The sequence below is a fragment of the Bufo gargarizans genome, chromosome 8 (genome assembly GCF_014858855.1).
Source record: "Bufo gargarizans isolate SCDJY-AF-19 chromosome 8, ASM1485885v1, whole genome shotgun sequence".
Taxonomy (NCBI): domain Eukaryota; kingdom Metazoa; phylum Chordata; class Amphibia; order Anura; family Bufonidae; genus Bufo; species Bufo gargarizans.
In genome coordinates this window covers 69,484,546-69,505,145 of record NC_058087.1, presented here as the reverse complement: position 1 = coordinate 69,505,145, position 20,600 = coordinate 69,484,546, and the positions used below count along the sequence as shown (strand labels likewise).

The window sequence follows — 20,600 nt, the reverse complement described above, 5'->3', positions numbered from 1 at the left end:
AAGGTTTGCATCTCACAGGGCATGCTAGGAGCTGTAATTTCCAGAGGGGAATGCGGTAAAATGTGAAATTATATTTTTATTAAACTATAGATTTACCTATATTGTATATTTTCTTGGGGGACTAGCTGAAGCCTGTGATGTCCACCACTGAGTCACAGGCAGCTTCTGGTTCATGGGGGACACAGCAGCACCACCAGCACGTCTGCACACTCAGGAGCACAGTAAAAGCCCGCCGCCGCGATCTGCAGACTCTAGAATATGGGCGGGCGGCAGGGCTCTGCGAGGAAGCAGCGTGCGTGCAGCGCAGGGAGTAAGAAGGAAGCGCAGCCACCGCACCACATGTATCACTGAGAGATGGCAGTGTCAGCCACCAGCATCACTGCAGGGCAAGTAAAGTGGCGAGATGATCAAAATCATCTCGCCACCTTTTGTATGTCTGTGTAGCTCTGCTCTTCCTATTGAAGCGGCAGGCAGCGGCACTTGCCAGAAGGCCTGCCACTGCTGATTAATATTTAGACTAAAGGTCGCCCTACACTTTTTCCAGAAGAGTAAAAATACTCCTCCTAAATATTTGGAGGAGTATTTTTAGCTGAGGAGGAGTACAAATTTTGCGGTAATTCGTATATATAATGCATAGGCCCACATAATGTTATAAGGCTGATATTTCTGCAGGGAAACCATTGCTAGTCTCCTGTGCATAAGTAAATGTAGACAATTTCACATTTATCCAACATCATACACTAAACATAAGACTACTGCTGCCATACACAGCGCCCACCTGACGCTGCCATACACAGCGCCCACCTGACGATGCCATACACAGCGCCCACCTGACGCTGCCATACACCGCGCCTACCTGACGCTGCCATACACCGCATCCAACCTGACGCTGCCATACACCGTGCCCACCTGACGCTGCCATACACTGCGCCCACCTGACACTACCATACAGAGCACCCACCTGACGCTGTCATACACTGCGCCGACCGACGCTGCCATGCACAGGGCCCACCTGACGCTGTCATACACTGCTCCAACCGACGCTGCCATACACAGGGCTCACCTGATGCTGCCATACACAGCGCCTACCTGATGCTGTCATACACAGCGCCCACCCGACACTACTATATACACATTGCATACACAGCTCTGCTACATGTCCATTACACAGATAGAACTACTGTGTGCACATTACACACAGAAAACTGTACAATAGACTGGTTACACTGACATAGCCCTGCTTTATACACACCTTCCATACATGAAGTACCTCTGCATTCTACATCAGCACAGCCTGTTTTCCCTAATTCCTCCCATACACATGGCTGGCTGATCACATGACTGTGACATCACCACAGGTCCTGTAACCACAAAGTAGTGTTTAGTTCAGTCTCTGGAGCTGCTGGTGGGAGAGATGTCCGTGAGGGGTGGGGCTTCAACAAGGCAGGGGCCCACCAAGAATTTCCCCGGCTCCCTGGTGGGCCAGTCCATGCCTGCTCAGAGGCCTCTCTATGGGCACCCGCACCCTGGAAAAAGTCTATGGTGTACCAATATGTCTTAGACTTTTCCTGCCATTCATCAGCGCAGGGCTGACTATGGACGGCACAGGCAGCGCACTGAGTGTAGGCAGGCTATTATAGATAAATGATAAAGTACATGGAAGATATGCTATATTGGACTGCAGTATTCAGGTTAAATTGCCATTTTGGCACGTTGCGATAACTAAGTGGGTTTTGGGTTGCCGTTTGTGCACTTGGTCTCCAAAAAGTTCGCCATCACTATGGCAGAATATGGATCCATGGATTTCTGTGCGACTGTCGCGTCCCGGTCTCAACATGTTTCATGTGACAGTGTGACACCATTACCTACCATTGCAAAAAATGTTGTGCAACATTATTTTTGCAGTGTCTGATGTAACTTGGGAATTGACACATTGACATTGAAATCTTTACTCAGGGTATGTCGAGATTGGATATATGTAAAAAATTTAAATCAGACATAATATTATACATCACAATGGGGATAATTTACAATCAGAAATAAGCCTATATTAGGCATATTTTTGGCACAAAGGTTATTTGTGCCACAATCTGCGACTTTTTTCTGCTCACACCAGATCTAAAAACATGTGTGTGGTGCAGGCGGGGAAGGGGACAGGCCTGCAAGATCGTCTCATTTATGATTTTCTATACCTGATTTAGGTATAGAACATGGTCCAAATGTAAGCCAGGTTCAAATGTAGACTGGTGCTGGATGCGCCGAAGTTATGTAGAGGCCAGCGCCTCTACATAACTTTGGCGGATCCACTGCCAGCACAGGCGCTTATTAAGACCGGTGTCTAAAACGATGGTCTTAATAAATGACCCCCAATTTTTTTTTTTATAAAGCTAGAACAAGTCCTGTACCGGAAATGGATCCAGTGATCTTCCAATTCATTGCCTAGATTTTCCTCAGGCTGGTAGCTCAGGGGGGCATGCCCTTTCTCAGGGGAGTGTTCTTTCTGCTACAGCGCCCTCCCTATGACTTTGACACTTTCTACCAGTACATATGGTTGGTGGCAGCTAAAGGATGGAACTGAGCATGTGCGACCTAGCTCATTCAGCCTGGTAGTTGAACGTGCACATTGCAATACACCAGGGGGAATATCTCCCAATTGAAGCATTTTTGTAGCATAAAGTAAATTACAAAAATAACTATAACTAATTATATCAAATAAATAATGTTAGCACAACCCGTTTAAGGCTGCCAACAACTAACGTTTATCATATCGTATGCAAGTCAATTCGCTGTTGACTTCCACAGCTCACCACCACTGGACCATTATTAGAGAATTTTATGGGGAGGAGGATGCTTTATGATGAGCAATGAACAGCAGCTATCCTTGCACGGGGGCTCTTTGCACCCACACTTGGATTGGAAGAAGTGTTACATTACTTATGCACTTTATGTTCTTTCTTTGGAGAAATGCATGATTACATTTATGCATTTTACCTTACCTGAGTTGGAACATCTTGGTGAATTTTCCTGGCTTAGCTGTTTGGTGTTGAAGTCAAACGTCTGCATTGTGGGAGAGCTGCAGTCAGTCTCAATGCCATCCACAAACCTGTCAAAAGAAGACATTCATTACCCTTTAATGGTTTATTTTTTTCTATTTTGCTTATGTAAAGTGATAACCCCCATCACAGAAAGTAATGACCTATCCCGAGTTTGAAGGGGCCACAGTGTTGCCGTGGTCCTTTACACTGTTTCAATGTATGCCATTATGCCGTCACTAGAGAATACCGCTTTAACCTTCATCATTGTATAACAAAAACGGTTGTTGTCAGTGAAGGAAAACCGGGACACTGTCTTATTTACATCCAGATCCTGAAATCCTCTACTTACCTAATAGTGTTAGCAAATTAGAATACTCTATAACTAAAGATGAGCAAATGGATTTTAAAATTCTGAAATTTGACCCAAATAATTCTGTACCAGGCCCAAAGTTTGTGTGAGCGGTAGGGAGAGGGATGGAGAGAGGGGAGAGATCTTTTCTATGCAATCAAGAGTGCTTTTGAATCGGGTCAGATTTATCCCGACCTGATTGAGTCATACGGTTTATCAGCCAATTTGAATTTTAAGAAATTCGCTCATCTCTACCTATAACTGTATGCAATCTAGGCAATCATAAAGTGACCCTCTCGTTCAAGAAAAAAAATTAACATTAACCGGAGCCAAACAGAACACTTATATGGAGATCCACTTACTCTCGGGTTCTCTTCTGGCATCCAAGATGGCGGCACCTCTTCTCTCACTATCTGATGCACACTATGAATGGGCAGTCCAAGACACTTTCTACTTGTCCAGCTCTGCTCTGGGATTGGCCAGCACTGTCACATGAGCAGAGCTGGCCAATCCAAGGGCAGCAGAAAGTGTCTTGGGCCACCAAATGCACTGTATGCATCCGGCAGTGTGAGAATTGGTGTGGCCATCTTGGATGGCAGAAGGGTAGCCCAGGAATTGGTGGATCTGCATATAAAAAGGTGAAAAAGAGGGCATCATGTAAGTGTTCTGTTTAGGGATGAGCAAATTTAATATTTTGAAGTTCGTGTGCGGGTTCGTGTTGTGGTATTTACTGAATTGCATTATGGATTCTGTTACCAAAGACCATAAAGCAATTCCATGACGGAATGCGTTTAGAGGCATTCCGTTACTTATTCTGTCATAATAGAAGTCTATTCCCTGCATAACGGATCTGTCCAGTTTACGTTATGCAGGTTTACGTTATGACTCTAAAGGCATACCATCATGGAATTGCGTTATGGTCCGTGGTAAAGGAATCCATAACGCAATTCAATAAATACCACCACACTAACCCGTACACGAACTTCAAAATGGGAAATTCGCTCATCCCCAGTTCTGTTTATTCCACAGCTGAAGTGATTTTTTTTTTCTCATGAACCATATGGGCACTTTAAAGAAACTACAGGATCTTGGTACTATTTAATAAGAGGGCACAAGTTGGAGTCCACACTCTTGAGAATAATTCTGAGAAGGTCTCCGGTACGTCAGTAGACCTAAAACCTACAGCCAGTGCAAACTGTATAGCACTGGTATTTAGACACACTATATTGGTATTATTTAGGCTGTGTATAGCACAGACATGTCATCTGTAATCTTCTAGTACAATTTCCATCTTTACTTGTAACATAAGAGATCTCAGTTATTTTCTATTTCTCTACTTCACAATATACCTCCACAGGCCTTGATCCAGCCCTGACAACCACTTATAACTTGTACTGATATAGAAGCTCGATAAAGTGCATACTATAATAATAAAATGCTATATAATTGGATAAGAACTAATATTCCAGGCACAATTTCTGGTTTATGCCATACTTTGACAAAACCATATAAGACTATTATAAAGCTAAGCCAGGCTCTTTATACTAGTGCAGACACCCGTACTGTTTGAAAGGTGGCACACCTCTTTTGTTACTTTGTTACAAAAGAAAGTGAAAGTGTGTATTTATGTTGCGGTGCATTCATATCATCCTGCAACAAAGAAAAATGATTGTGATATTATCTGTAGAACATAAATAGTAAACTTTCCAATGGATAAAGCAATTCATGGAAAATTACTGCAATTCAAAAAAGAAATTGAAGGAGCTTGTCGAACTGAAGGGTATTGTATGCGGTAACATTATTATGTCTTGAAAATAGAATTCAGAGTAGTCAACCTACATTTCTGCTCCTTTAAGAAGACGCATCTATTAGATGATCTATATATTTTAGCTCTCCAGCTGTTGGAAAACTACAGTTGCAAGAAAAAGTATGTGAACCCTTTGGAATGATATGGATTTCTGCACAAATTGGTCATAAAATGTGATCTGATCTTCATCTAAGTCACAACAATAGACAATCACAGTCTGGGCAGGGCCCTCTCTCCTTCTGTACCAGTTTGTAACTCATTTTGTTTATGATTAGTGCAATTGTCTGTATTATGTATGTGCACCCCTTATCATATGTACAGCGCTATGGAATGAATGGCGCTTAAATAATAAATAATAATAATAATAATAATAATAATAACTAATAACACACAAAGAATTAAATGTTACTATGTTTTTATTGAACACACCATGTAAATATTCACAGTGCAGATGGAAAAGTATGTGAACCCTTGGATTTAATAATTGGTTGAACCTCCTTTGGCAGCAATAACTTCAACTAAACGTTTCCTGTAGTTGCAAATCAGACGTGCACAACGATCAGGAGTAATTCGTGACCATTCCTCTTTACAGAACTGTTTCAGTTCAGCAATATTCTTGTGATGTCTGGTGTGAATCACTTTTTCACGTTATGTTAGCATATGTCAGAGACTTTTGTAAGTCTTTAGCTGACACTCTAGGATTCTTCTTCACCTCATTGAGCAGTCCTGTGCTGTGCTCTTGCAGTCATCTTTACAGGACGGCCACTCCTAGGGAGAGCAGCAGCAGTGCTGAACTTTCTCCATTTATAGACAATTTGTCTTACCGTGGACTGATGAACAGCAAGGCTTTTGGAGATACTTTTATAACCTTTTCCAGCTTTATGCAAGTCAACAATTCTTAATAGTAGGTCTTCTGAGAGCTCTTTTGTGCGAGGCATCATTCACATCAGGCAATGCTTCTTGTGAAAAGCAAACCCAGAACTGGTGTGTGTTTTTTATAGGGCAGGGCAGCTGTAACCAACACCTCCAATCTCATCTCATTGATTGGACTCCAGTTGGCTGACACCTCACTCCAATTAGCTCTTGGAGATGTCATTAGTCTAGGGGTTCACATACTTTTTCCACCTGCACTGTGAATGTTTACATGGTGTGTTCAATAAAAACATGGTAACATTTAATTCTTTGTGTGTTATTAGTTTAAGCAGACTGTGATTGTCTATTGTTGTGACTTAGATGAAGATCAGATCACATTTTATGACCAATTTGTGCAGAAATCCATATCATTCCAAAGGGTTCACATACTTTTTCTTGCAACTGTATAACTCCCAGTATACCCTGAAAACTACGGACCCCAATAACATTCACTCTGTGTAAATAATGGTGCCTTTCAGTCAATCACCACGTCACTGCATCTTCAGCTAAACGGGGACAAAAGAGCTGTGAATTCAGTTATGTAATGTGATGGACCCTGAAAGACGATCTGGTAATAACCAAAAGGAGAATGGCATCCAAATAAAGAATGGTATGTCCTTCCAATATATCCCCTCCTTAGAATGCATCCTTAATTTTAGCAAAATAAACACTTTACCAAAGGGCATACTGTGAAAATATATTGCCTTAAGATAAAATTATTAAGGTTGATAAAGCCTTTGCTGCCATAGTCCAAAAGTCTCCTCTAAATCAAAATGTAGTGGAAAACAGTGGATTCTTCTGCAAATCCACTGCACATAGCATTGCACAGTAAAATCCACAACATCATATTGGCACCTGGTACCCGTCCTCTATAAATAGTTTATTATTCTTACCAATGAGAAAGCACTACTCTGCAGCTATATTCTCTGAGATGGTAAGGACTGTGAAAGGAAATCTAACCTCAGAAAATTACCTACTGTATTGTTTAAATCATTCTAATGTTTTTAGTTGTAGTTTTGCAGTTTTTAAATTGCCTGCTTTTCTCTTTCAATAGGTTAACACTGTCTGTCACTTTTACTGCCTTTGTATACTGGAAGAGGATTAGCAGTTCTCATTCACTGAGGACAGACCTGTAGCTGAGGAGACCTTGTATTATCATACATGTTGGGAACAGCTCACCTCCTCCTCCTCCCTGCACAGTGATATTTACAGTACGTCGCAGAGCATGCTCACACCTATATAGCATATGTCAATAGGTTGTTTTCTGACTTATATTCAGTAAAGTAATCCCCTGTAAGCATGAAAATATGGATTATTATAATTTAACCCCTTTAGGACCCATTTTTCACCTTATGGACCAGGCAATTTTTTTACAAATCTGACATGTGTCACTTTATGTGGTGATACCTTTAAAACGCGTTTATCCAACCCATTTTGAGATTGTTTTCTTGTCACATATTGTACTTCTTGACAATGGTACATTTGAGTCAAAATACTTCATTTTTATTTATAAAAAAAAATACCAAATTTACCCAAAAATTTTAATTTTCAAAATTTCAATTTCTCTGCTTTTAAAACAGATAGTGATACCTCCTAAAATAGTCATTATTTTACATTTCCCATATGTCTACTTCATGTTTGGATAATTTAGCAAATTACATTTTCTTTTTTTGGGGGACTTTAGAAGGCTTAGAAGTTTTGAAGCAAATCTTGAAATGTTCAGAAAATTTCCAAAATCCACTTTTTAAGGACCAGTTCAGGTCTGAGGTCACTTTGTGAGGCTTACATAATATACCGTAAACCACCCATAAATGGCCCCATTTTAGAAAGTACACCCCTCAAGGTATTCAAAACTTTTACCCGACCCGTTTGTTCTGTCGAATGGCACTAGACAGGGATGCCCCTTATCACCTTTAATATTTATCTTATCTCTAGAACCACTGGCACAAGCAATTCGCCAGACACCGAAGGTGTCGGGAGTACAGATTGGAGACAGATGCCACTGCATATCATTGTATGCGGATGACATGATCTTGTCCCTGACGAACCCCCAAGTATCTTTAATAGCAGTAATGGATATTATTCGATCTTATGGGGCCCTCTCTTACTATAAAGTTAATGAGAATAAATCGCAGGCTCTTTCCCTGGGAATTCCGGAATTAGCTTTAGCCCACTTGAAAAAGGAATTTCCGCTAGACTGGCAAGACTCCTCAATTCAATTCCTAGGTTTTAAAGTGACATCCACCCCACAAGAACTCTATGCAAACAACTTCCCCCCTTTTTTACGAGCACTCCAACCAGAGTTCACTAGCATAGCAAAAATTGAATTATCCTGGATAGGACGTATTGCAGCTTTTCAGCAGCACATACTCCCAAAGTTCCTATATCTGTTTCGCACCATACCTATCCCAGTCCCGAATTCCTTTTTTAATTTAGCAAACCGGATGTTAAATGCATTAACTTGGAACAAAACTAGACCAGGAATTGCCAGAAGCATTATGTGCAGACACAAAAGGCATGGTGGTTTAGGCTTACCGAACCTGTACGACTATTATCTTGCTTCCAGAATTAACCAATTCAAGGAGTGGTGGAAGGGAGATGTTGAAAAACATTGGGTTCACATTGAACAATCACAAGTCTCTGGACACAATTTGCGTGCCCTCCTTATGGCAGCACTACATGACTCCTATTCTGGCCTCCAGTCTGCTTTTTGTGTCTCCACATCTGTAGCTCAATGGAAAACATACCATGTGAGTGGACGGTCGGTTCCTACTTCGGTGGCCCACCTCACCCCACTGGAATCTCTCCAACATTTGATTCCGGATCTGAACATCAATGTTTGGAAAGATTGCAGTATTAACACTTTGACTGACCTTTTAACAAACTCAGAATTAAAGTCCTTCGAAGAGGTTAAGCGCTCCTTCAACATCCCCCAACAGGAGGCCTTCTCATACCTTAAGATAAGGCATGCGTTGTCTAATAATCCCTCCTTCAAGGTAAACAACAACTTCCAACTGTTATCACACTGGTCGATTGCGGGTTCAGTCTCAAAGAGGCTTAGGCCAGTATATATGTTTCTAGGGGAAAAAGACTGATTTCTCAAAACTGCCCCTTTATTGGCATGGGAGGCTGAGCTCCAAAAATCCTTTACCCTGACCCAATGGGCTACCGCAAATAAATTAGCTATCTCTACCCTAAAATGTGTCTCTCACCTAGAGTCACATCTGAAAATGACTCTTAGGTGGTATTACACTCCAGTTAGGCTACATGCTATTTTCCCAAATTCGAAATCAGACTGCTGGAGGGATTGCGGACACAGGGGAACAATGTTACATATATTTTGGGCCTGTCCGAAAATCACCTCTCTATGGTCCCAAATATTCAATAAGATATCGAGGGTGGTCGGTCATAATGTCCCTCCTGATCCAGCCCTGGCGTTATTGCTGGTAGGCCTAGACAAGTTTCCAACCAAATTCAGGACCAGCGTTTTACATATTTTAATTTCTACCAGACTGGCAATCGCGAGGAACTGGAAAAGCATTAGGGATGTGACAAAATTAAGGTAGGGTATGAATGTCGGAAGCTAGCTACCCTCAGCTATTAGGTAGCAGTGTTAGTCTCAATTGCAATCAGCACACTTGCTCTATGTTGTATTAATGACACAGCTCGGAGTGTTGTTTATTTCTCGTTAATTTATGTTTATAAATTTATGTTTATACATACTGTCTACATCAGACACTTATCATTCAGGTATCTTTGTACCTTTTTCTGTACTATGCTGTAAAACAGGAAAATCGGAGTATTGTGTGTATGATATATGCGAACCAATCCAACTTGTACCTTGTACTTTGTGTATTTTGCACATTTACTCTGACAATAAAAACTTATTGAAAGTAAAACAGATTTTTACAAACTTTTTTTTAACCCTTTAGGTGTTCCACAAGAATAAAAATTTCTGAATTTCACTTTTTTGGCAGATTTGCCATTTTAATCAATTTTTTTCCAGTAACAAAGCAAGGATTAACAGCCAAACAAAACTCAATATTTATTGCCCTAATTCTGTAGTTTACAGAAACACCCCATATGTAGCCGTGAAACTGCTGTACAGGCACACGGCAGGGCGGAGAAGGAAAGGAACACCATATGGTTTTTGGAAGGCAGATTCCACTGGGATAATTTTAAGTTGCCATGTCACATTTGAAAACCCCCTGATGCACCTCTAGAGTAGAAACTCCAAAAAAGACCCCATTTTTGAAACTATGAAATAAGGTGGCAGTTTTGTTGGTACTATTTAAGGGTATATATGATTTTTGGTTGCTCTATATTACACTTTTTGTGAGGCAAGGTAACAAAAAATAGCTGTTTTGGCACAGTTTTTATTTCTTGTTATTTACAATGTTTATCTGACAGGTTAGATCATGTGGTATTTTTATAGAGCAGGTTGTTACGGATGCGACAATACCAAATATGACAACTTTTTTGGTTGTTTGTTTCAGTTTTACATAATAAAGCATTTTTGAGTGTCTCCATTTTCTGAAAGCCATAGTTTTTTAAATTTTTTGGGCTATTGTCATTTTTTGTGGGATGAGATGAAGGTTTTATTAGTATGATTTTGGGGTGCGTATGACTTTTTGATCGCTTGGTATTACACTTTTTGTGATGTAAGGTGACAAAAAAATGGCTTTTTTGACACCTTTTCATTTATTTATTCTTTTACGGTGTTCACCTGAGGTGTTATATCATGTGATATTTTTATAGAGCAGGTCGTTATGGACGTGGAAATACCTAATATATATACTTTTTTATTTAAGTTTTACACAATAATATCATTTTTAAAACAAAAAAAAATCATGTTTTAGTGTCTCCGTAGTCCGAGAGCCATATTTTTTTTATTTTTTGGGTGATTGTCTTAGGTAGGGTATCATTTTTGCGGGATGAGATTACGGTTTCATTGGCACTATTTTGGGGTGCATATGACTTTTTGATCGCTTGTTATTACACTTTTTGTGATGTAAGGTAACAAAAAATAGCTTTTTTGACACCTTTTTTTTTGACAGTGTTTACCTGAATGGTTAGGTCATGTGGTATTTTTATAGAGCAGGTTGTTACGGACGCGGTGATACCAAATATGTAAACTTTTCTTTTTTTTTTTTTACATTTAACACAATAAAGCATTTTAAAAACAAAAATCATGTTTTAGTGTCTCCATAGTCTGAGAGCCATAGTTTTTTATTTTTTGGGCAACTGTCTTAGGTAGGGGATCATTTTTTGTGGGATGAGGTGACTGTTATAATGGTACAATTTTGGGGAGCATATGCCTTTTTGATCGCTTGGTGTTGCACTTTTAGTGATGTAAGGTGAAAAAAAATGTTTTTAGTTTTATTTTTTTTATGATGTTCACCTGAGGGGTTAGGTCATGTGATATTTTTATAGAGCCGTTCGTTACAGACATGGGGATACCAAACTTGTCTGTTTTCCTATTTTTTTTTCCCTTTACTCAGGACTTCTCAGCGCTTAGAGCCATCAGTCTTCTGGGGTAAGATCCCACAAGTAGTGTTCAGCGAATCGAAATATCCGAAATGGATGTCGATCCGAATTTCAGGGAAAATTCAATTTGCCCTCTGCTTCGTGTTAATGAATCAATTTTTTCCTGATGACGGTAAGAAAAAAAAAAATCATTCTCACCTTATCCATTTGAGCGCGAAGAGGCTGACGTGGCCATATTGGTTGAAGAGCCTGAGCAAAATCTTGTGCACTGTGACGTATGACATCACCATTCTGTCCAGCGTGATCACATCATCATGCACAGTGCAAGATTTTGTGCAGGATCTTCAATCAAGATGGCCGTGGCGGATTCTTTGCGCTCAAAAGGATAAGGTGAGTGTTATTTTTTTAACCAATTATTTTTTATCTCAGATGCTACGATTAGCGATGAACGCTGCACCTGAGGGGGTTTAATTATGGGGCAGTGTCCGTTCCCCATCATTGCGCCCACTGCTTACAAAGAAATGCGCTTTGTGACAAAGCAATTAGTCACAAAGAAAATTTCTTTGTGAAATTCGGCGAAGCAGCCAAATCGAGGTTTTGCTAACTTCGCTCATCTCTAGCCACAAGTTTTGTACACATGTATTTGGGGATTTTCTAACATTCTTCTCTGCAGATAATCTCAAGTCCTGTCAATTTGATGCGGATAGTCCAGTATCAAGTCTTTCCAGAGATGTTCAATTGAGCCCAGTCAATTGGGCCCAGTCTTAGGTCCACAGCATTCTGGATCAGGTTTTCATTAAGAATATTTCTGTACTGTTTCTGATGATATTGGGCAGGTCATGAACAGTTTCTCAATATCTTCTTATGATGCTTAGAACTGAGTCCAAAAAGTTCAATCTTGGCTTCATCAGGTGCTTTTTTTCCCCAAACTCCAAGCATACTTTCATGTCTCTTTTACTGAGAAGAGGCTTCTTTCTGGCCACTGCCATAAAGCCCCGATTGGTGGTGTGCTACAGTGATGGTTGACATTGTGGAAGTTTCTCCCATCTGCACACAGGATCTTTGGAGCTTATCCCGAGTGACTATTGGGTTCTTGGTCACCTCTCTTACCAAGGCCCTTCTCCCCCAATTACGGTACTTAGTTTGATGGGACAGCCAGCTCTAGGAAGAGACCTGGTTGTTCCAAAATTCTTTATGCTATCCTGTCTCTGAACTCTACAGGCTCTTTATGGCTCTGATTTGCTCAGCTGGGATATCTAGATATAGACAGGGCTGTGTCTTTCCAAATCATGTCCGGTCAAATTAATTTAGTGCTGGTGGACTCCAATCAAGGTATAGAAATACCTCAAAGATGATCAAATAGGAGGCCCCAGAGTTAAATTTCAAGTGTTATACTAAAGGGTCTGAAATGGACTCTGTTTTCCGTCTTGCATAACAGGAACCAGACAGATCCGTTATGATTCCCATAGACTTCTATCACAACTGATAGCAAAACAGAATGCCTCTTAAAGGCTTCCGTTTTGACTTCTGTCTTATTGATTCCGTTATTTTCCGTTATAACGAAAAACAAAAACGGAATCTATAACAGTGATGTGAACCTGCCCTAAGAGTGACTATTTTAATTTTATTATAAAACTAGCTGAAGGATCCGGCTTTGCTCGGGCATATTTAATCTATTTCATTTAATGTTTGTATGTGTCGTTAAAAGATATCAACACTATCCACTATAACAGTGACATCTACAGCACCCCGCTTCCAAAACAGTGACCCACCCCCTTAACTTTGACCTTTACAGCAGTCTTCTCCTTTAACAGTGACTTTCACAGCATACCAACCCCTTGACAGTGACCTCCACAGTGGCCCGCCCCCTTAACAGTGGCCATTACTGGATCGGGGGCATGTCCTTTTAAACAGCTCACTCTAAGACAGCAGCACTGTACCGTCTGAGTGTGAGCTGCAGGGAGAAAGTCACCCTCCCACCCCTGCAGCTGACAGAAGTTGATTTTTACCTTCATTTTTTCAATCACTGTCAGCTGAGGAGTGGAGGGGGCATGGCATAGCCATATCAGGGGCATGGCTTAGTGGGACCTAGAAGTTGATTTTTAAGTTCATTTTTTCAATCTCAGTTGGCTGAGTGGGAGGGGGCGTGGCCTAACAGGTTTAGGGGCATGTCCTTTTGAACAGCTCACTCTAAGACAGCAGCACTGTACCGTCTGAGTGTGAGCTACAGGGAGAAAGTCACCCTCCCTCCCAACCCTGCAGCTGACAGAAGTTGATTTTTACCTTCATTTTTTCAATCTCCGTCAGCTCGGGAGTGTGAGGGGCATGGCCTAACTAGATCTGGGCGTGGCTTAGCAGGACCTAGAAGTTGATTTTTAACTTCATTTTTTCAATCTCAGTTAGCTGAGGAGTGGGAGGGGGTGTGGCCTAACCATTTTGGGGGCATTTTGTCCCTTTGAACAGCTCACTCCAAGACAGCAGGACTGTGCTGTCTGAGTGTAAGCTGCAGGGAGAGTCACCCTCCCCCCCCTGCAGCTGATTTTTTCAATCCCCGTTGGGTCAGGAGAGGAGTGGGCATGGCCTAACCAGATCAAGGGCATGGCTTATATGGACCTGGCGGCGGGGTTTTATGTCTTTTGAGGGTGGACACATTGTGGCAGGGGACGTGTCTGGGCTCCTTCCTGCAAGAGTGAGGCCCCTCTGGGCACCTTACTGGCTCATTTGCATACCAAATAAACAGGATTTTCAGAGAATAAAAACATCTATTGCTGGACCAAAGGCACATCTTGAAATAAGGCACTAAGTGCTATTAGGCCATGGCTTTACTTCATTAGCAATTATCCTGGTGACAGATTTCCTTTAAAGCTCTTCTACAGCAGTAAAGATAAATGGCTATGTTGTTATGAAAACCTGGAGTAAAACGGTGTATGTGGAGACTGGAGGACCTGTGAGCTTCTATTGGCTGATAAGGGTTATGTGGCCAAGCTTCTATTGGCTAATGCATTTTTTGGAAATCTCAGGAACGGTATCTCAGGAGAGCTGAGACCTGGTCTATAACCTTCCTAGACACCTGTTATACCTGTGTGCCAAATTTCGTGATCTTAAATGCGATGGTGCGGATTCCTTTAGCGGATATACATACACATACACTCAGCTTTATATATTAGATAATTTATACCCCAGTTTATTGGGATTAGGATTGGTAGAGAGGCCACCTGAACCTACTAAACTAAGTAATCCTTTTTCAGGTTTTTCAGGGTTGCAAAAGCGACAAGCCTTAAAGGGGTTGTCTCATCTCTCCGTTACTAAGGCTAGATGAGACACAGTCCCGACCACCTCCCGGCCAGGAAATAGCAGAACGCTACGGCGCTCTGCTGGTTCTGTAGCCCTCATTGCAGTGCAATCAGTGCAGCACAACAAACTATGCTATTTCCCTAACTCAGAAACAGCATTGCTTGAGAAAGAATAAGATATAGTCGAAACGTTGCACTATCTTTGGCACTTTTCTTACATTCTTATGGACCCAATTTGAATAAAGAATCCTTGGAGGACATGCTGCTGTCTCCTCTGCTTGGTATTGTATATGGAGAGACTGCCGGGGGATCTATGGTTACTGACAGAATGCTGCATTTGTGCATGCCTAGACCAGCAGAGGGCAGCAAACCAGGGGCAATATCAGACCGGCCAGATGAAGTTTTATTTGGCTGGAGTGCAGATTAGCAGCAGTGATGGCCAGTTCGCATTGTTTGCCCCCGTACATATGTGGGCTGCCATCTTTTTTCACAAGTCTGGCGAGGCACAGGTAAGCCCTTACCTATGCCAGTGCACAAGCCAGTCTGAAAACAAGTGCGTTCAGCGGGAGCAGGCAGTTCCGAGAACAGCCACCGGGGGCCTTCATCGGGCTGTTCTCGGAACTGCCTGCTCCCGGTGACCGCATTTGTTTTCAGACCGGCTCGCGGCACAGGCAAGGGCTTACCTGTGCCTCGCCGGACTTGTGAAAAAAGATGGCAGCCCGCATATGTTCGCGGGCGAACAATGAGAACTGGCCATTACTGATTAGCAGTGCCTGCATAAGGTGAGAAGGACAGGGGTTTCCAGGCGGCAAGCCAAGCGCAGTGAATTGCTGGACTGTCTAAAACTCTCCGGGATGTACAATCCATACATCATATGCATGGTTGAACTGGCACATATCCCAAATGTGAACTGTAGCCAAGTGACGGAAAGTAAAAGTCCCCGGCAGTCCTTGTCTCCGTCCTGTCTGCAGAGCACGGTCATCCATTTACAAGCTTTATTTAGATGCCACCATTAAACAGTGCGTTGGTCATATGCAGGCAGCTTGCCCTCTGATAATGCCGCTCAGGATTGTTTCTATACTGGAAGTGCTCAGTCTGTTTGCTGACAATTTTCAGGATGGTCGTTATGGTAACCATCCACACGGAGTTCTGCCTTACTCTGCTGCTTCAGTAATTAGAGTTTATGGGTTTGTATTGAGTAATTAGACATTCATGAAATATTATATATTCCAGAGTCAAGCTGAAAGGCTTAGCATAATTAGCCCTGAAAACCTGTCCGCAGCTCTTTAAAGGGATTCTGTCACCAGCACCCTCCATATCCAGCTGTATGCATAGACACATAGCTATGGTTCACCTGATTAATATGCAAATAAGGCCTTTGGTGCAATGAGAGTGTCGGCGTTGCTCTTGGTGCTCTGAAGCCACACTCTCTTCTGTGGCCAGCTCCTCCCTGGTTCCTTTGATTTTCAGGGTCAGCACAGGGCTAAGACAACTGATGTAATGATATCTTTTTACTTAGTGATCTATCGCTTTAGTATGGAGAAAAAGTACTTTGAATTCATATGAAAATAAGCAGTTAAGTGCACCAAGGGTGGGCCCAAGCAACTCTGTGCACCCTTGCTCCTCCTGCTTTTTCTGCCAGTCTCTTCCTCTCCTTATTGATTGACGGGGTCAGTTACCTGCATAGTCATCCACTTTTAATCTAGGACTCTGATGAGTGATTACGCAGTGAGGTACTTCGATTTATACGTTCATTGGAAATTTAATAGGCGCATCCTCTGCAGTACCCTAGAACGGCCACTACATAGTGTATGGAGCTGTGGCTCCATACTGTACACTGTTTACTTCTGGGACCTGTGGTTGCTGCAGACTGATGAAGGTGTTGGATCTCCACACCTGTGGTACTTTGGAACTGAACCCGAGTTCGGGAAATTTATTTTTAAAGTACAAATTAATTTCTGAAGTTATTGCACGAAGTCGCGCGAGCCTTCGCAAAGCAATAACTTTGGCTCATCGAAGCCAATACATTCTAATACTGTACAGAGCTCCTGCTCCGTACAGTATTAGACCAAAGTTTTATGCGAATCAACTTCGGATGTTTCTTCCTAAGTCGATTCGCTCATCCCTAGTCGTAACTATGGAAATGAGAAGTGTATAATGAGATCGCAGGAGCAATATTTTAAAAAATCAGGCAGAGTGGCAGAATTTACCCCGCAAGTAAAGGTATTTATCTCAATTATTACAAAACCATGAAAGGTCCTTTTTAACCACCTTAGCCCCGCTAGCTGAAACCCCCTTCATGACCAGAGCACTTTTTACACTTCGGCACTACACTCCTTTCACCGTTTATCGCTCGGTCATGCAACTTACCACCCAAATGAATTTTACCTCCTTTTCTTCTCACTAATAGAGATTTCATTTGGTGGTATTTTATTGCTGCTGACATTTTTACTTTTTTTGTTATTAATCAAAATGTAACGATTTTTTTGCAAAAAAATGACATTTTTCACTTTCAGCTGTAAAATTTTGCAAAAGAAACGACATCCATGTATAAATTTTTCGCCAAATTTATTGTTCTACATGTCTTAGATTAAAAAAAAATGTTTGGGCAAAAAAAAAAAATGGTTTGGGTAAAAGTTATAGTGTTTACACACTATGGTACAAAAATGTGAATTTCCGCTTTTTGAAACAGCTCTGACTTTCTGAGCACCTGTCATGATTCCTGAGGTTCTACAATGCCCAAACAGTAGAAAAACCCCACAAATGACCCCATTTCGGAAAGTAGACACCCTAAGGTATTCGCTGATGGGCATAGTCAGTTCATAGAACTTTTTATTTTTTGTCACAAGTTAGCGGAAAATGATGATGATTTTTTATTTTTATTTTTTTCTTACAAAGTCTCATATTCCACTAACTTGCGACAAAAAATAAAAAATTCTAGGAACTCACCGTGCCCCTCACAGAATACCTTGGGGTGTCTTCTTTCCAAAATGGGGTCACTTGTGGCGTAGTTATACTGCCCTGGCAATTAAGGGGCCCATATGTGTGAGAAGTACTTTGCAATCAAAATGTGTAAAAAATGACCGGTGAAATCCGAAAGGTGCACTTTGGAATGTGCGCCCCTTTGCCCACCTAGGCTGCAAAAAAGTGTCACACATCTGGTATCGCCGTACTCAGGAGAAGTTGAGGAATGTGTTTTGGGGTGTCATTTTACATATACCCATGCTGGGTGAGAGAAATATCTTGGCAAAAGACAACTTTTCCCATTTTTTTATACAAAGTTGGCATTTGACCAAGATATTTTTCTCACCCAGCATGGGTATATGTAAAATGACACCCCAAAACACATTCCCCAACTTCTCCTGAGTACGGCGATACCAGATGTGTCACACTTTTTTGCAGCCTAGATGCGCAAAGGTGCCCAAATTCCTTTTAGGAGGGCATTTTTAGACATTTGGATCCCAGACTTCTTCTCACGCTTTAGGGCCCCTAAAAAGCCAGGGCAGTATAAATACCCCATATGTGACCCTACTTTGGAAAGAAGACACCCCAAGGTATTCAATGAGGGGCCTGGCGAGTTTATAGAAAAAAAAATTTTGGGCATAAGTTAGCGGAAATTGATTTATTTTTATTTTTTTCTCACAAAGTCTCACTTTCCGCTAACTTAGGACAAAAATGTAAATCTTTCATGGACTCAATATGCCCCTCAGCAAATACCTTGGGGTGTCTTCTTTCCAAAATGGGGTCATTTGTGGGGTGTTTGTACTGCCCTGGCATTTGAGGGTCTCCGCAATCATTACATGTATGGCCAGCATTAGGAGTTTCTGCTATTCTCCTTATATTGAGCATACAGGTAATGAGATTTTTTTTTCCGTTCAGCCTCTGGGCTGAAAGAAAAAAATGAACGGCACAGATTTCTTCATTCGCATCGATCAATGTGGATGAAAAAATCTCTACCAAAAAAAAAAAAAGGAGGGGAAAGGCGTCTGCCAGGACATAGGAGCTCCGCCCAACATCCATACCCACTTAGCTCGTATGCCCTGGCAAACCAGATTTCTCCATTCACATCAATCGATGTGGATGAATAAATCATTGCCGGGATTTTTGTTTTTTTTACATACAAAGTGTTTGCCAAAGCATAGGAACACCGCCACCTCCATAGGAACACCGCCACCTTCCTCAGCTCATATGCCTCGGCAAACGTATCTGTTACTGCAGAGAAGAAATCTCGTCTTGCATCGCCGCATACACCGACTTGCGTGTAATCTGACAGCAGCGCAATGCTTCTGTCAGAATGCACATCAGTGCTGCAGCTGGTCGATCGGTTGGTCCACCTGGAAGGTAAAAAAAAAAAAAAAAGAAAAAAACAGGCCGCAACGCAATAATTTTATTAACTTTGCAACAGAACATATAAACGTTAACTTTTTTAACTGAACATTAACCTTTTTGCTTACTGGTGTTTTTTTTTACCTTTATAGAACAAACCTCTCCTTCCCCATGGGTCAATGTGCAAAGCGCAAATCGCCCAAAGATGTGGCGAAGTGCGTTATGCACTTTGTCCCAGGTGAAAGGAGAGGTTTGAAGCAGCTGTGTGAGTGAATGGGCCCTAATAGCCCTGTGTGCCTGTCCTGGTGAGATGATCCCTATGCTAATAGTGTACCTGTGAGTGGTACTTCCGGAAACACTCTCCAAAGCATAGGGCAGGGTGGTCAGGACAGTCAGGACAGAAATAGCGGGTGTCACGCCTTATTCCACTCCTGCTACAGACACGACATCTTTTTCGGGGTGACGGTTGGGTTGAGGTACCAGGAACGACATTGGGGAAATGTCGCTCGTGTAGACGGCTAACTACACTGGTGGATGGGGCCACGGAACCTCCTGGATACAGGAGGTTCTCGATGATCTCTTCCTGAAATTTGAGGAAGGATCCAGTTCTCCCAGCCTTACTGTAGAGAACAAAACTATTATACAGAGCCAATTGAATTAAATATACAGACACCTTCTTATACCAGCATCTGGTTCTGCGTGAAACTAAATACGGAGACAACATCTGGTCATTGAAGTCCACCCCTCCCATGTGAAGGTTATAGTCGTGGACTGAGAGGGGCTTTTCAATGACACGGGTTGCTCGCTCAATTTGTATTGTCGTGTCTGCGTGAATGGAGGAGAGCATGTAAACGTCACGCTTGTCTCTCCATTTCACCGCGAGCAGTTCTTCGTTACACAGTGCGGCCCTCTGCCCCCTTGCAAGACGGGTGCTAACGAGCCGTTGGGGGAAGCCCACGCAACTAGTTCGCGCGGTACCACAGACGCCAATCCGTTCTAAAAACAAATGCCTAAAGAGGGCCACACTTGTGTAAAAATTGTCCACATAAAGATGGTACCCCTTGCCGAATAAGGGTGACACCAAGTCCCAAACTGTCTTCCCACTGCTCCCCAGGTAGTCAGGGCAACCGACCGGCTCCAGGGTCTGATCTTTTCCCTCATAGATCCGAAATTTGTGGGTATAGCCTGTGGCCCTTTCACAGAGCTTATACAATTTGACCCCATACCGGGCGCGCTTGCTTGGGATGTATTGTTTGAAGCCAAGGCGCCCGGTAAAATGTATCGGGGACTCGTCTATGCAGATGTTTTGCTCTGGGGTATACAAATCTGCAAATTTCAGGTTGAAGTGGTCTATGAGGGGCCGAATTTTGTGGAGCCGGTCAAAAGCAGGG

At 42.1% G+C, this 20,600-nt stretch overlaps 1 protein-coding gene across 1 annotated transcript in view; it reads right to left on the bottom strand.

Annotated features, from left to right (window-relative positions):
• The window catches only part of LOC122945020 (potassium voltage-gated channel subfamily H member 8-like), a 687,640-nt gene that overhangs the window by 18,172 nt on the left and 648,868 nt on the right, over positions 1–20,600 (bottom strand). Inside the window, exon 14 of the mRNA XM_044303816.1 lies at positions 2,997–3,103. Within this exon, the coding sequence (XP_044159751.1) occupies positions 2,997–3,103 (107 nt within the window). The remainder of the gene's footprint in view (positions 1–2,996; positions 3,104–20,600) is intronic.